Source organism: Mus caroli, chromosome X (genome assembly GCF_900094665.2).
Source record: "Mus caroli chromosome X, CAROLI_EIJ_v1.1, whole genome shotgun sequence".
NCBI lineage: Eukaryota > Metazoa > Chordata > Mammalia > Rodentia > Muridae > Mus > Mus caroli.
The window spans coordinates 113,244,346-113,258,754 of record NC_034589.1 but is presented as its reverse complement, the minus strand read 5'-3'; the positions used below and the strand labels follow the sequence as shown (position 1 = coordinate 113,258,754).

General features: G+C 32.0%; 1 protein-coding gene across 3 annotated transcripts in view; it reads right to left on the bottom strand.

Annotated features, from left to right (window-relative positions):
• LOC110286667 (protocadherin-11 X-linked) overlaps positions 1 to 14,409 on the bottom strand; it is a 549,700-nt gene that overhangs the window by 232,481 nt on the left and 302,810 nt on the right. For 2 of the 3 annotated variants that reach the window (XM_029473156.1, XM_029473157.1), the window contains one exon: positions 7,328 to 7,357. In XM_029473156.1, coding sequence (XP_029329016.1) covers positions 7,328 to 7,357 — 30 coding nt within the window. Of the gene's footprint in view, positions 1 to 7,327; positions 7,358 to 8,810; positions 8,845 to 14,409 lie in introns of those variants that run through there. The other variant, XR_003835691.1, reaches the window with a different exon arrangement.

Genomic DNA, 14,409 nt, shown 5'->3' with positions numbered 1-14,409 from the left:
CATGAAATGTTGTTCACTCTGCCATTGTCATATGAATCATGTTTTAACTCAAAGTCTCTGGCATGATGATTTCTGTCTCCTTATATCAAGGTATTTATAATATTTCTAATATGTAACTCACCTCTGAAGAGCAATTTGCCTTGGTGCCCCATTTGAGTCATAAACCTGAAACTTTTCAGGAGTATGTGCAGAAGTCTTTGTTTAATAACTTCTATTTTACTATCACAAGATCAAGATGATAGCCATAGAATATAACAGTTCCATAATCCTCCAATGATAAAATATGAAACACACACACATATATGTATGATTATTTTTCTGTAATGTCCTAATTGACTGACCTATCCTCTAAAATCCAGAAGCTGAAGTGTACTGATTGCACTGACTGCATGAACTAAGTGTAATAGGCACATATACATACAAACACAAACACACAAACACACACATTTTTTCATGAAAAGCACAGTGCAGTATTTGGCAGTAAGCCCATTTGAGATAGCATTTCTGTAATGACAATACTAGTAATTATTTGTTGATATTAAGGATAGAAATTCTAATCAGAGCTCTATAGTTTAGTGTATGAATTTCTATGTAACAGTTGTTCATCATACCCATTGCCAAAGCTTTTAAATTATGTACTGACTCAGATTTAGAAGTCATTAACTGAACTCCAACAATAACTACCAACGTTTAACTAGAAAAAAAGAAACAATAAAAGGAATGGAAAATTGCCCAATCTGTTGCAACAGAAAGAGTCCATATGCAAAAACTGAGCCAGTAACTATGCCTAGCACTATTGTACAGCTAAAGACCCGGGGATAATGCATTTAATACATATTAAAATTCTACGCAGATAAGTCTCCAAATGCTTTGCTCTTTTTATTACTTTGAATAAAATATAGTTTAAAGCCATTTAAAATATCGACTTATTTTACTTAAGATTTTAGGTCTATTGTTTCCTGCACTTGCAGAACAGGAATAGAGCTGAAATGAATATGGATGGCTTTATTTCAGAATAACCTCAATACTATGCCACACAGAGTGAAAACATCTGTTTCGGAGAGATATAATGACAGATTCTCATGCTTCACTATGAGGCGATGAACTGAATGACGGATTAGAAAAGTTTGATGTGAGGTTAAATGTTTTCAGCAAAGTAAAAGAATAAAGATGGGGTATGATAATTTAGATTTTAGCTTCTTTTGCCAAAAATCAAAGAATAACTTTTGAAATGAAATAGTCCAAATTGAAAAGTTTATTCAATTAGGAAATAATATAAAACAATTAAAATAATATTTATAATGCCAAAGTTATTTTTAAAACAATATTCAGCATCATTTTTGAATACTTTATATATAACATAATAATTTATATTAGAACTAAGAACTAGTTTGTTCTCTGTTACCATTATTTTTCTATTTTACATGATCAACTATGATATGGGAAGATACATCCAAAAACTCCTATATTAAAAAATGTAACGTATTTTTAAATACTAATATGTTATATTATGGAAATTAGGGTATATATATTTTTTGAATTAAGGAAATTTGGAACTCTAATGAAACAAGTATGCTCATTATTTAGTAAATGTGAAAAGGATATTGTGCAGATAACTGAGAAGATACTGGAGAAATGGCTACTTCATCAGCATAAAGTCACAGTTTAGATACAGAAATTATATCTTCAGGTTCAAAATACATGTTGTACTGGCTGGTTTTGGGTGTCAACTTGACACAGGCTGGAGATATCACAGAGAAGGAGCTTTAGTTGGGGAGATGCCTCCACAAGCTCCAGGTGTAAGGCATTTTCTCAATTAGTGATCAAGGGGGAAAGGCCCCTTGTGGGTAGGACCATCTTTGGGCTGGAAATCTTGGGTTTTATAAGAGAGCAGGCTGAGCAAGCCAGGAGAAGCAATACAGGAAAGAACATCCCTCCATGGCCTCTGCATCAGCTCCTGCTTCCTGACCTACTTGAGTTCCAGTCCTGAATTCCTTGGTGATGAACAGCAGTATGGAAGTGTAAGCCAAATAAACCTTTCCTCCCCAACTTTCTTCTTGGTCATGATGTTTTGCCCAGGAATAGAAACCCTGACTAAGACACATGTATAGCAAAGAACTTTGGGGGAAGGAATTTTCTACAAGGGTCAATAATATGCTTGTACTAACAGGCTCAAATTGGACCAAAACCAAAAGTTTTAAAAACAGGTATGCTTTCTTTAGGAAGAAAAAATAAGGAATTATTAAGGACCACGTGGTAATGTCAGTGTAGATGATATAATAGTCATAAGGTAACTTTTTATTTTAAATATATTTTTCTTGCCAAATATTACTCTTAAAGGTTTTGATTTAAAAAAAAGTTGTTGCATACAAAAAGAAAGAAAATCTGCTAAGTATTTAAAAGTCATGAGAAAAAATGATACACTAGAAAGGTACTCAGAGACATATAAATGTTACAAAGTTGATGTCTATTTTCAAATAGTTGATTTTGATTTAATATTATGAAAATTTAGAGAAAAGAACTTGTAAAAAGAATATAAGGGGGTTTAAATGTTTGAACTGTTTTTAAGACATAGAATAGAAAGTTAATAATAAGTTTCATGACTTTTGAACAATGTCTTAAAGTCCAACTCAAGCTTAAAACTGTTAACATGCCTAACACCATTGTATAACTATAATGTCATAGTTATCCCTTCAGTACAGGGGAACACCAGGCCCAAGAAATTGGAGTGGGTGTGGAGGGGAGGGGGGAGCGTATGAGGGACTTTTGGGATAGCATTTGAAATGTAAATGAAGAAAATACCTAATAAAAAAAAGTATATACACAACGTTGGGCAACTAGTACCAGAATATTTTCACTTTCCAAAGTGAAGATGTTTATCAAAATTCCTCATTTTCTGTCTTCAACAACCATATATGTGATTATTTTATAGGATCTTATATAACCCAGGCTAGTCTCAATTTTGTTCTGTAGCTGAGGCTGCCCTTGAACTCCTGATTCTCTTGCCTCTAACTCATAAGTACTGGGATTTGCAGGTGTAGAACTCTTGGCTCCTTCTCCAGCACCATGTCTGCCTATGTGCTGCCATGCTTCCCAACTTGATGCCAGTAAACCAAACCTCTGAACCTGTAAGCCAGCCCCAATAGAAGAGAGGGGAAATGGGAAAATGGGAGGTGGTAGAGTGGGACTGGGAGGGGACTGTGATCAGGATGTAAAGTGAATAAATAAATTAATGAAAAGAAAGTGAAAAAATTAAAACTTCAACAAAAATAAAAAAAAAAACTGTTAATATGCCTAACACCATTGTATAGCTATAATGTCATAGCTATTTTCTTTAGCAATGATCTGTCAAGAATAATAGATGGAAAGGTCATCTACACATGAAAACTGATAGGGAACAAAGAAAATGATGAAATAAGATGATAATTTTAGACATAAAGATGTTTGTAAACTAGGCAAAACATAGACCAATAGAGACTTTTGAGAATCAAATGAGAGCAACTTAACTTGACTTTATGGCATAATACAGTACAAATAATAACACTGAGAAAATAAAATGTGAGGATTCTGTTCAAAACCATGATACACTTTAATAATGTGAAAATCAATCTCAGAAAGTTCAAAAGAGTACATATAGGTAATAAACAACCAAGTCAGTAAGTAAAGATATTAAAAAAACATTCACCTGTAGTGATGACTACATTAAAGTGATAACACACAGGATCATGTACAAGCATGCTTTGAATAATTGCAGGATGAACATAGAAGGCTAATCCAACACCATCAAAACTTTCTCCAAATATTCTGTTCTTTTTGTCCACTGACAAAATTTTCAGTAATTAATACATTTAATAAAATAAGTATATTTCATAGAAAATAAATTAAGATCCTGAAAAATGCTTGAGAGTATGTCTGAATAATATATTCTTAGATATTGCTATCTAAGAAATCTATGCACTATGAGAATAAACAACTTCATTAGATAGTCATGCCAAATCGGAGCCCTTAGTGTTAATTTAATTTTCTCATAAAAGTACTAAATTAAACTAAAATTTTAATAAAGGAAACTAGACTAGTAAAATCAATATAATAAATGGCATTCATAATTGCAGTGGTTTTATGTTCATGTATTAATTAGGTAATAGTACTCTGAAATAGTCATGAATTAATATAGTCCTCCAGTAAAGGCAAACATTTTTTCAAATACATAACATAAGACTGGATTGCATTTGGAGAATTCTTTGTAAAAATATGTCAAGTTCTTATTCTTTATTTGAATTCTTAAATTTAAATTTCAGGTGAATAGCTGAACAAAAATCTTCCAAATATGCCTAACTTTCTGAACTGAAAGAACATATCTTGGAGACACCAGCAAAATGAATAGTTTAATGCATAATTGTTCTAAGGTTGTTGTCACTCAACCACCTTGTCTTTATTCAATCTGGGAGCAAATGAGTACACAAATGACAGGAATCAGGATGAAGATAGGCAGATGACAAAAAAGACCTTTCAATTGTACTCTGACTCTAGTTGCTCTCTGTTATCCATGAAGTTAGTCAGAAAGGAAACACTTCGTAATTCACCTCAGGCAAATATAAAGAAATCAGAAACATATTCCTTTGAGAATCTCAGTCAGTTCTATTTCTGCCATCTTCAGTTTAGCACTTTGGTGAACATGAACTCTAACAAGCCAGGCCATTTGTGAAAAGCCTCAGGGCAGTTTAGACACAGACTTATCCAAAGAGAAAAGGGAACTTAAAAGGTCTATTTGAAAAATTCCAAGTTAATGATAACTACAGGAAAAATAAAAACTAGGAATATTAATCTAACATCCAGTGAGTGCTTATTACAAAGAAATGTTTTAAATTACTTACCAACCAGATTTTTTTAATTGTACTTTTTGCATTTATCTGAAAATGTGTGTTGCTACAAGTATTTATTCAGTCAGAAGTGGTTGTGTTTTGAAATCCATGTTGCTGCTAATTAGATTTTATCTGACTGAATATCAACTACTTAGAGTGGTTGAATTAGGGCATTTGCTTTTGTTATGCTATTTGAATGCTACAAGATTATGTATGAAGTATTCTATTTAAGGATTGATTAAAAAATGTGTCTACCTCTACCTTTGATTTTTATCTGAAGGATGAAAATTATCCCATTTATTGAGGTCTCACAAGCTACTTAAAAATGTTATGAAAAATCACTGAGAAGTTCTCTTGTCCTTTCCTGTTTTAGACTATAAAAAGCAATAATGCATTTGTGTAGGTACTATATTCTTAGCTGAGATAATTCATTATTCTGTTTTTTACAAATGTTAAATCTGAATTAAACTGAACATCAAATATATAGTATAGAATTCATTAAAAATCTAAATAGATGAAGTTCAGAGGTTCAAGAAATTAATTAATCTTTTATGGAAACATTTGCAATAAATTCAAAGCTAATGAATATTCTGTCACTTAATATACTTAAAGTTTATAGCTTCTCAAATTTAACATCCAAAATACCCTTCAGAATGCACACATAAATTTAATGGACCTAAAACAAAGGACATCAGAGGGCATATTTCATTTCTATGGCATATTGTATATTTTATCTAGATGTGTACAACAGATTATTGAAACAGCTTTAATGATGTTTTGTCCTACTAGTGAAAAGAACATTTGCAAAGTTTTAAAATTATTATTAAAAGTTTTAAACCATTCTTATAAAGAACTTGCAAATAAAAATATACCTTAACAAAATTTGAATCTCTCTCTCCCTCCCTTCCTCTCTCTTTCTCTCCATCTGTCTGTCTATTGGTCTCTTTGCCTCTCTATTCCTCAAAATTCCAATTTTAAAATAAATGATCAATGGGTTTATTTCCAAATTCACAAGCTTTAAAAAACTCCTTCTTTCTCTCTCCCTGTCACTCTTCTCTTCTTTGAAGCCAATTACATTTTATTACTATATATTTGTTTATTTGTTTTGAATGGACAATTCTATTATTCCTTTTTATGGACTTTGGTCTTCTGAGAGGAGTAATTTTCAAAACTTCAATACTCCAAGGTCACAGTGATCTTCAATATAGTTTATAAGGACATTTAACAACTCTCAGGAAAGTATATTGATTTATAACTCTGATGCTGTTATGTTACATTTTCCTTCAAAGATTAATGCTAATTCACTTTGACATTCTAGTAAAATTCCATTTCCAGGTAATTCTCACACTTGATAAAAACATGTAAGGGCATCAGATCCAGCAGATTACTTTGTAGCCAAGCCTAGATCTTCATCTGGCAAGTTGATTTTCAAATGTCAAATTTGACTCTTCAAGCTAGATTATTTCATTGTAAAGATTGTATACCTTTAATATACACTAGAAACTGTCATATATTGTTGCCTTGTATGGATGGTTGTTAATAGCTTAATAAAATATTATTTGCCAGCAGTTTAAGGTTAATATAATTCATTCTACCTCAAAACATGATAAGAAACTCAAGGTGTATAATGCTAAGATATTTGTCATAGTACAGAAATGTTGTTTGATATTAGTCGTCATACTATATAACCAGAGAAAAAATATAATTTAACAGGATGTGTAAGATAGCTTTCTTTCTTTCTTTCTTTCTTTCTTTCTTTCTTTCTTTCTTTCTTTCTTTCTTTCTTTCTTTCTTTCTTTCTCTCACTCTCTCTCTCTTTCTTTCTCTCTTTCTTTCTTTCTCTCTTTCTTTCTTTCTCTCTTTCTTTCTTTCTTTCTTTCTTTCTTTCTTTCTTTCTTTCTTTCTGAACTCTGGAAAGCTAACTACTTAGAAGATTTATCTTTCTTATCTATCTGGGAATGTAAACATTTTACATTCAAAGTGATATTCTGCAGATTAGTTTCTCCATGAATAATATACTGTTGGTTAATGATAAAGAGATTAGCTTTAATTTTCCTCTCTGATGCTACTACATTACTTTCTGGTCCATAGTCAGTAAGTTTTTGGAGATTCCTGCTAAAATTTGAATTCACATATAAATTACTCACTTTATTGTTTATGCTTATCACATAAAACCTATATTACCAAGACATTCACAAACTAATACTGTCAACAATGTTTTGTTTTTGAACAGTGGGAAAAAAGTACTAGTCAAAAGTAAACTAAAAGTTGGAAATTGTATCCATAATTATGTAAGTATTAGAAAATATACAGACAAATCAAGATGAATTTCTTTTAAGGCAGAACTATAAAATATGTCATATTAAATACTTAAAGTTTTAACTCCACGGTGAAAAATGTGAGTTTTAGTAATTTAAAATTAAAATGCAACATGTCTTAAAATACTTGTGAATTAAAAATCTTACCTTTCCTGGTTTTTTCCCATCAGATCGCCGCTGATTTGGATAAAATGGAGGCAAAGGAAGCAAAACAAAACAAACACAAAGACAAAACTCAGTACCAATTTTATTACTGCATATAGATTTTAGTTTTTATAAAAACATGTCAGTATTCCCAGTGCAATAATACACAATGTTGCTCTCATTCCTTGGACATTGCTGGAGTAAATAAATATAGCAGTAATATAAACATCCTGCAACAACATGAACATCCACATAAAACATAAAACTCCAGTTAACCTACATAGGTATTAACTAAAAAATATATTCTTTTAGGAAGCAAACAATTGAAGTTGGAATGTCAGTAGTATTTATCCTAAAATAAGGGTAAAGACAGAGAGCAACCCATTCAATATTATGAGAGAGAAGAGTCTTCATTTTTCATTCAATGCTCTATTTCTAGTCTCAGAGAATTAATTTTTATCAGTCAATATATGTATCATTTGGACTTTCAAATTTAGAATTGAGGTGTACATAGAGATAGAATCCATTATTTAATTTCCATTATTTTAAGCTTAATCTGTTCTTAATAGATACCTGCATTGATCAGAATCAACCATTAATGACTGTGTTCAAATTCAACTTTCCTGCAAAGGCTTAGATTAAGGATGGTGTCTAGAAAAACTGCCCTAGATAGTGCCATTTAGTTTTCACATCTTTACTTAATGAGTATTTACTGACTTGCTATCCACTCCTCATAATGAATAATACTGAATCTGCAACAGACAAAAAAGTTTTAACACACTTTAAGAAATAATCTACAAACAAAAAACTTACAAAAATCATTCCATTTTTATCCATATATAAATTACTGTGTGGAAAATACTTTTAATTATTCTATAGAATCATGTTAGATACTTGTTTACTTCTATTTAAATTACCTTATGTATACAGTAAACTTTAATTTTGAGGTAAGTGTGATATTACTTTAGGTAAGTGGGCAATCCTCTTGTGCTCTTTAGGAAACCAAGGAAAGATAAAAATATTCATCTTATCTATTTGTAAATTGTTTACTAAACTCCTGAAAATTTAATAGCGTACCCATTATTTAATAGAATATTTTTGGCTATGGTTTTAAAATATACTTGTTCATCTGAATTGTGCACTATAAATGGCATTATTGTTCACTTAGTGCTACGTTTGATAGTATTTCATAATCTCCCTGAAAAAAAGGAAAATAAAATAATGATAATCTATAAAGTTCTTTATTTATCCAGATCATTTAGGTACAATATATATTGTGGGTTCTATTTCATGCAATCACAATTAAAAGAAAATATTGAATCATTATAAGGATTCCAATAGGTAATTGATACCGTATTTGTGACAGAAATATTCATTAAGCGATTCTAGGGCTATGAGAAGTACAAGTCTGTAAATCTATCATCGATAACTCTAAAGCATAAAGAACTTGATTAGATCTAATATAAACAATAGAGACAAATCTTACCTTGAAAGAAAAACATAATTGCACCTGTGCTTCTCTAAAAATGATCAATAGTAAAGAAAATTATTCTAAAGTTTATACATTGAAAAATAGGTAGAACAAGGAGGGAATGAAAAGTTAGACTGTGTATTTATTGGTTCATTTTTATATGCTTTATTCATGCACTTTTATAGGTTAATATAATCTGAGTCATAAGAATAAATTCTACTCCCTATTAAAAGATAAATATTTTCCTTACTCCATCAAAATTTCTAGTTTAGAAGAGAAAAGTAAGTATAGTTTATGAAAATCTGTCCATTCAATATCAACTTTATATTTTAGAGAAAATGACTAATTTTCAGTTATTTCTCATCTAAAGAATCCACTAATATTCAGTACAGAACCTTGTTTAGTCATCATTTTAGAATTCTGATGACTTAATAGAACAGATAATAGTAAAAGTTATAATAGTAAGTCCATCTTTTCACCTAAATAGGTTTGCTTAATGTTTATTTCCTTTTAAAACAGCAAATTATTTTAAAAGTACTCTGACTCTCACCCAGTTGATGGGGGAGCAGATGGGGTGGGAGATGTGACAGGGGATCAGATATAGCTAAGCTGGGGAGAATGGGAATGAGCAGAAATAAGCTGTATGTTGGTAGGGGCATCTCTAGGACATGCTAGAAACCTGGGATGGGGGCAGACTCCAGTGAGTCCATGAGGGTGACTTGAGCTGTGACTTCTAGCAGTGGGAGTTATGGAAACGGATATGGCCACCTCCTATAGACAGGTGGGACTCCTAGTGGAGAGATAAGGACACTTACCCATACACAATATCTTAGAACCAAAGTAAGTCCTGCCTACAAGAAGTGCAGAGACAACTTGGAAAATTATTTTCCAGCCTTTCACTCTGAGGTTGTGTCTGTCTTTTTCCCTGAGGTGGGTTTCCTGTAAGCAGCAAAATGTTGAGTCCTGTTTGTGTAGCCAGTCTTTCTTTAAGTGTGTTATTAATTTCCTTCTTAAAATCCTCTACCAGCATCATGAGATGCGATTTTAAATCTGAATCTTGCTTTTCAGGTGTGTTGGGGTATCCAGGACTCACTGAGTTGGGAGTGCTGGCTTCTGGTGATAGTGAGCAGTCTTGGTTTCTGTTAGTAAGATTCTTATCACTTGCCTTTCGCCATCTGGTAATCTCTGGAGTTAATTGTTATAGCTGTCTCTGCCTGGAGCTTGTTCATCCTGTGATTCTGTTAGCCTCTATCAGCACTCCTGGAAGTCTAACTCTCTCCTGAGCCTCAGTGGCCTGCATGGTCTCCTGTGCAGACTGGCTCACTCACCTGTTCTGGTGGTCATAGGTCAGAGCCCTCCCTGGAGGCCACCTCTCCTTTAGATCTGCTTCCTGGCTTAAGATGAAGGCCTGGAAAGGGGACTGTCTCAGAAGCTATGTTGCTTTCTGCAGTCAGTGTGCTCTCCTGCACAGACTGGACTCTGAGAGACCCGAGATATAAGACCGCACCCCATTTTTTAATAGGGCTATTTGGTTCTGTGGAGTCTAACTTCTTGTGTTATTTGCATGTATTAGATATTAACCCTCTATCAGATGTAGGTTTGGTAAAAGTCTCTTCCCTGTCTGTTGGTTGCCATTTTGTCCTTTTGACAGTGTCCTTTGCCTTAATTAAACTTTGCAATTTTGTGAGGTTCCATTTGTCAATTCTTTATCTTAGAGCAAAAGCTATTGGTGTTCTGTTTAGGAAATTTTCCCTGGCAATCACCATCTCTGACCCCAACTGCTACTACAGAACAATCATGATAAAAACTGCATGGTATTGGTACAGCCACAGGGAGGTTGATCAATGCAATAGAATTGAAGAGCCAGAAATGAATCCACACCCCTATGGTCACTTGATCTTTGACAAAGGAGCTAAAACCATCACATGGTAAAAAAGATATCATTTTCAACAAATGGTGCTGGTTCTACTGGTCATAAGCATGTAGAATAATGCAAATTGATCCATTCTTATTTCTTTGTACAAAGCTCAAGTTCAAGTGGATCAAGGACCTCCACATAAAACCAGATACACTTAAACTAATAGAAAAGAAGGTGGGGAAGAGCTTTGAGCACATGGGCACAGGAAAATCTTTAGGTATAAGTCATGCAGTATATATTTTACTCAAATTGTTAAAATGTTTAAGTTTATGCACTTATGTTAATATTGGGAAAAGTCAACATTAGAATATTCTTATTAGTCAAAATGAATCCTCCTATATTTTTCTCTGCCTCTATTTCTATCAATCAGCAAGACTAGAAATGCTTTAAAATCTAGTTTATGTTAATGAACAAACTTATCAGTAATGATATACAAATTTTCCCACATCTACTATAACTTTTCCTGCTGCTTTACATATTCACTACTCAATCATTTATATATAGTACAAAATTTGATACATACAAATCTTAATCTACTTTTTAGCATGATGATTTAAATTTTCAATTATATTGTAATTTTAATAAAGGCATTTGTTTTTCATGTCTAATAATATTCTTTTACAAATATTTATCAAGTTATGTTACTCATTTGTTCATTGATGCTGATTTAGTTTTTATGGACATATGGTTGTTAGGAATAATCTAATTATAAACATAGAGACAAACTTTCTATGTGTATATAGGATTGATGGTTTGGATATGAAATATTCTTCATATGCTTAGGTATTTGAATATTTGGTTATCAGTTTATAGCATTCTTTCTGCTTCTTTTGGGAGAGGTGATCTCACAGTTGCCTGTTCCTGCTGTCTGTATGTTTATATATCATATTACAGTGAAATGATTGACCCTTACATTCCTGGACTCAAAATCTAAATAAATCCTTTCTTCTCTGAGATATGTTTAAGTAATGGTTTTCTATTACAACAACAAAAAATAATAAATATGGTACTGTTTTTATTATTTATTTATTTATTTATTTATTTATTTATTTTTGGAGACTGGGTTTCTCTGTATAGCCCTGGTTGTCCTGGAACTCACTTTGTAGACCAGGCTGGCCTCGAACTCAGAAATGTGCCTGTTTCTGCCTTCCGAGTGCTAGGATTAAAGGCTTGCGCCACCACTGCCTGGCATAGTACTGTTTTTAAATGTATATAATTTGAATTAGAAATGCTAGTCATATAATAACACTGTTTATTTGTTTGAGGAATTTCCTTATTGCTCCTCAGCAGCTGCATTAATTTATGTTGCTTCCAACACTGTATGAGATGTCCCTGTTCTCTACTATAATTTATTTTTAAATAATTACCTTTAATATTATTTCTGACCAAATATTTTAATATTATATACTAATGTTGAAATTGGCTATACATTATGTGCTGTGACTGCTTTTTGATAATGACTGAATGATTATATCATACTAAGATACTCATATTTTCCCTAGTTTGAAATGTAACCTATTTTCTCATAGGGATTTTTGCAGTTTTGAAATTTTTAATAATAAATTCATGTTGAATGATATTTCTAAAATGACTATTGTATTATTCTCTATTATGGAGGAAGAACTCTAAAAGACACACAAGTTAATGATGAATTATTAGCTATGAGTAGCTGATGGGAGAGGGAGAATCATTCTGTTTTGAGAGCATTTGTATGCTGCAGTGGATGGCATTGCTACCATGCAAGTGAGAGTCAGTACTAATTACACTTAGGAAGTTAACAAAAACAAGTAAGTAAATAATTAATTGAAGAGCTGAACCTAATAGGAGGCAGATTGGTAACTTATAGATCTGAAAGGGGAAGAAAATGGAATAGTTATGATCATGTTAATTGTATGCATTGTAAAATTCTCAATAAATGCAAAGTACTAGCTACTAAAATCTAAAGTACTATATGTCATAGTAAAAGCCATTTTAGAGAGTGAAATTAGAAGGGATAGGAGATCATGTTAAGCATTGCCACCAGTTAATTTGGAAAGGATGGATATAAGAAATCTGGACTAAATAAATCTGACTTGATTTTTCATGGATATTCCATATCAAAATTGGAACTTTTAAATAAAATTCTAGAGTAGAGTAAAATTAAAGAGCATTTCAAAGATAAGTAAGTCCCATCTAAAGAAGTTAAATGAGAACAAAATATGTTAAATATGACCTATGAGTAAATCACTATAGATGATAACAAATTCTCAGCTTCTTACCATGGGTGATTTATACTACAATTACAACTTAGTCATACATAATCCTTTTGACTTATGCTTTAAAACTCCAGTCTTGTCTTGAAATGTTTTCATACTATGATAATTACAAAAATAATGTGACAGGCACATCTGCTTTCTGAAAATAGTTCATGTCAGATCAAGCTCTGTTTTAAGTGTTTGCATAATTTTTCTCTGTTTGCTGCCAAGATATATGCAATTGTCTCTGATATCACTTTAAATTACACATCATCATAACATGTTCTTGTGAAAAGGGAAAATATCATTGAGAATGTTTTATTGTGTCTATTAAATTTTTATATGTTTACAAAGTGAACATAAATCAATAAAGTGATTATGAAAACAAGTGAAAGTATATAAATGATCTTCCTTATTACTTAGAAAAAAATCATTGCTTAAAAATGCAATCAGATTGGATAGTTTAGGGAATTTTCAGCTTTCATATTAGATTATATTAACATAAACTATATACCAAGAATCAAGGTTCAGGTTTGAAGGTACTTAAAAATACTAATGTTAGCTGAAAATCTACCATAATCCTCAAGTGCAGACTAAAACCTCAGATAATTTTATGTAAATACCGTTTTTGTTTGTTTGTTTGTTTTTGTTTTGTTTTTCCAGACAGAGTTTCTCTGTATCACCCTGGCTGTTCTGGAACTTACTCTGTAAACCAGGCTGGCCTCAAACTAAGAAATCTGCTTGCCTCTGCCTACCAAGTGCTGGTATTAAAGGCGTGTGCCACCACTGCCTGGCTTATAAACACCCTTTAACCTACAATATTGTGACATTGATTTTAACCAAAGTTTTTTTAATTTACAGAAACATATTATCTTCAGGCAGATTACCCAAATTTTCTGAGTACTCTGATGACTCTAATAGAATATATAAAATGGATATAAATATATGTTCCTTTATTTCAGCTATGATAGTTAAAATAATCTATAAATTATAAATAAATCATTTGATATATGTAATTTTATTTATTTATACAAATTTGTGAATAAGTAAAATATCCAATGACGGCATTATTGATTCTTTTTTTTCCTAACTAATAAATATCTATGCTAGAAAAAGAGCTCACAGGTGTGGAAAACTAACTTAATTATCCACATATAATTGTCCTCTAAGAAGCTTACTTCTGGATGGCTCATTCAACTCAGCTGTTCTGATCCAAACTCCTCTCTGATTCAGTGTTTTCTTTCAGGTTCTGATTGAAGTATTCTTCTTGACCTGAAACTAATTCTGACCTTTATCTTCAGATTCCTTATTGTTCTGTGTTTACCTACAACCTCTTTTAAACTCTCCTAGTAAATCTGCTCTCTCTCTCTCTCTGTCTCTGTCTCCCTCTCCCTCTCTGTCTCTCTCTGTCTCTCTCTGTCTCTGTCTCTCTGTCTCTGTCTCTCTGTCTCTGTCTCTCTCT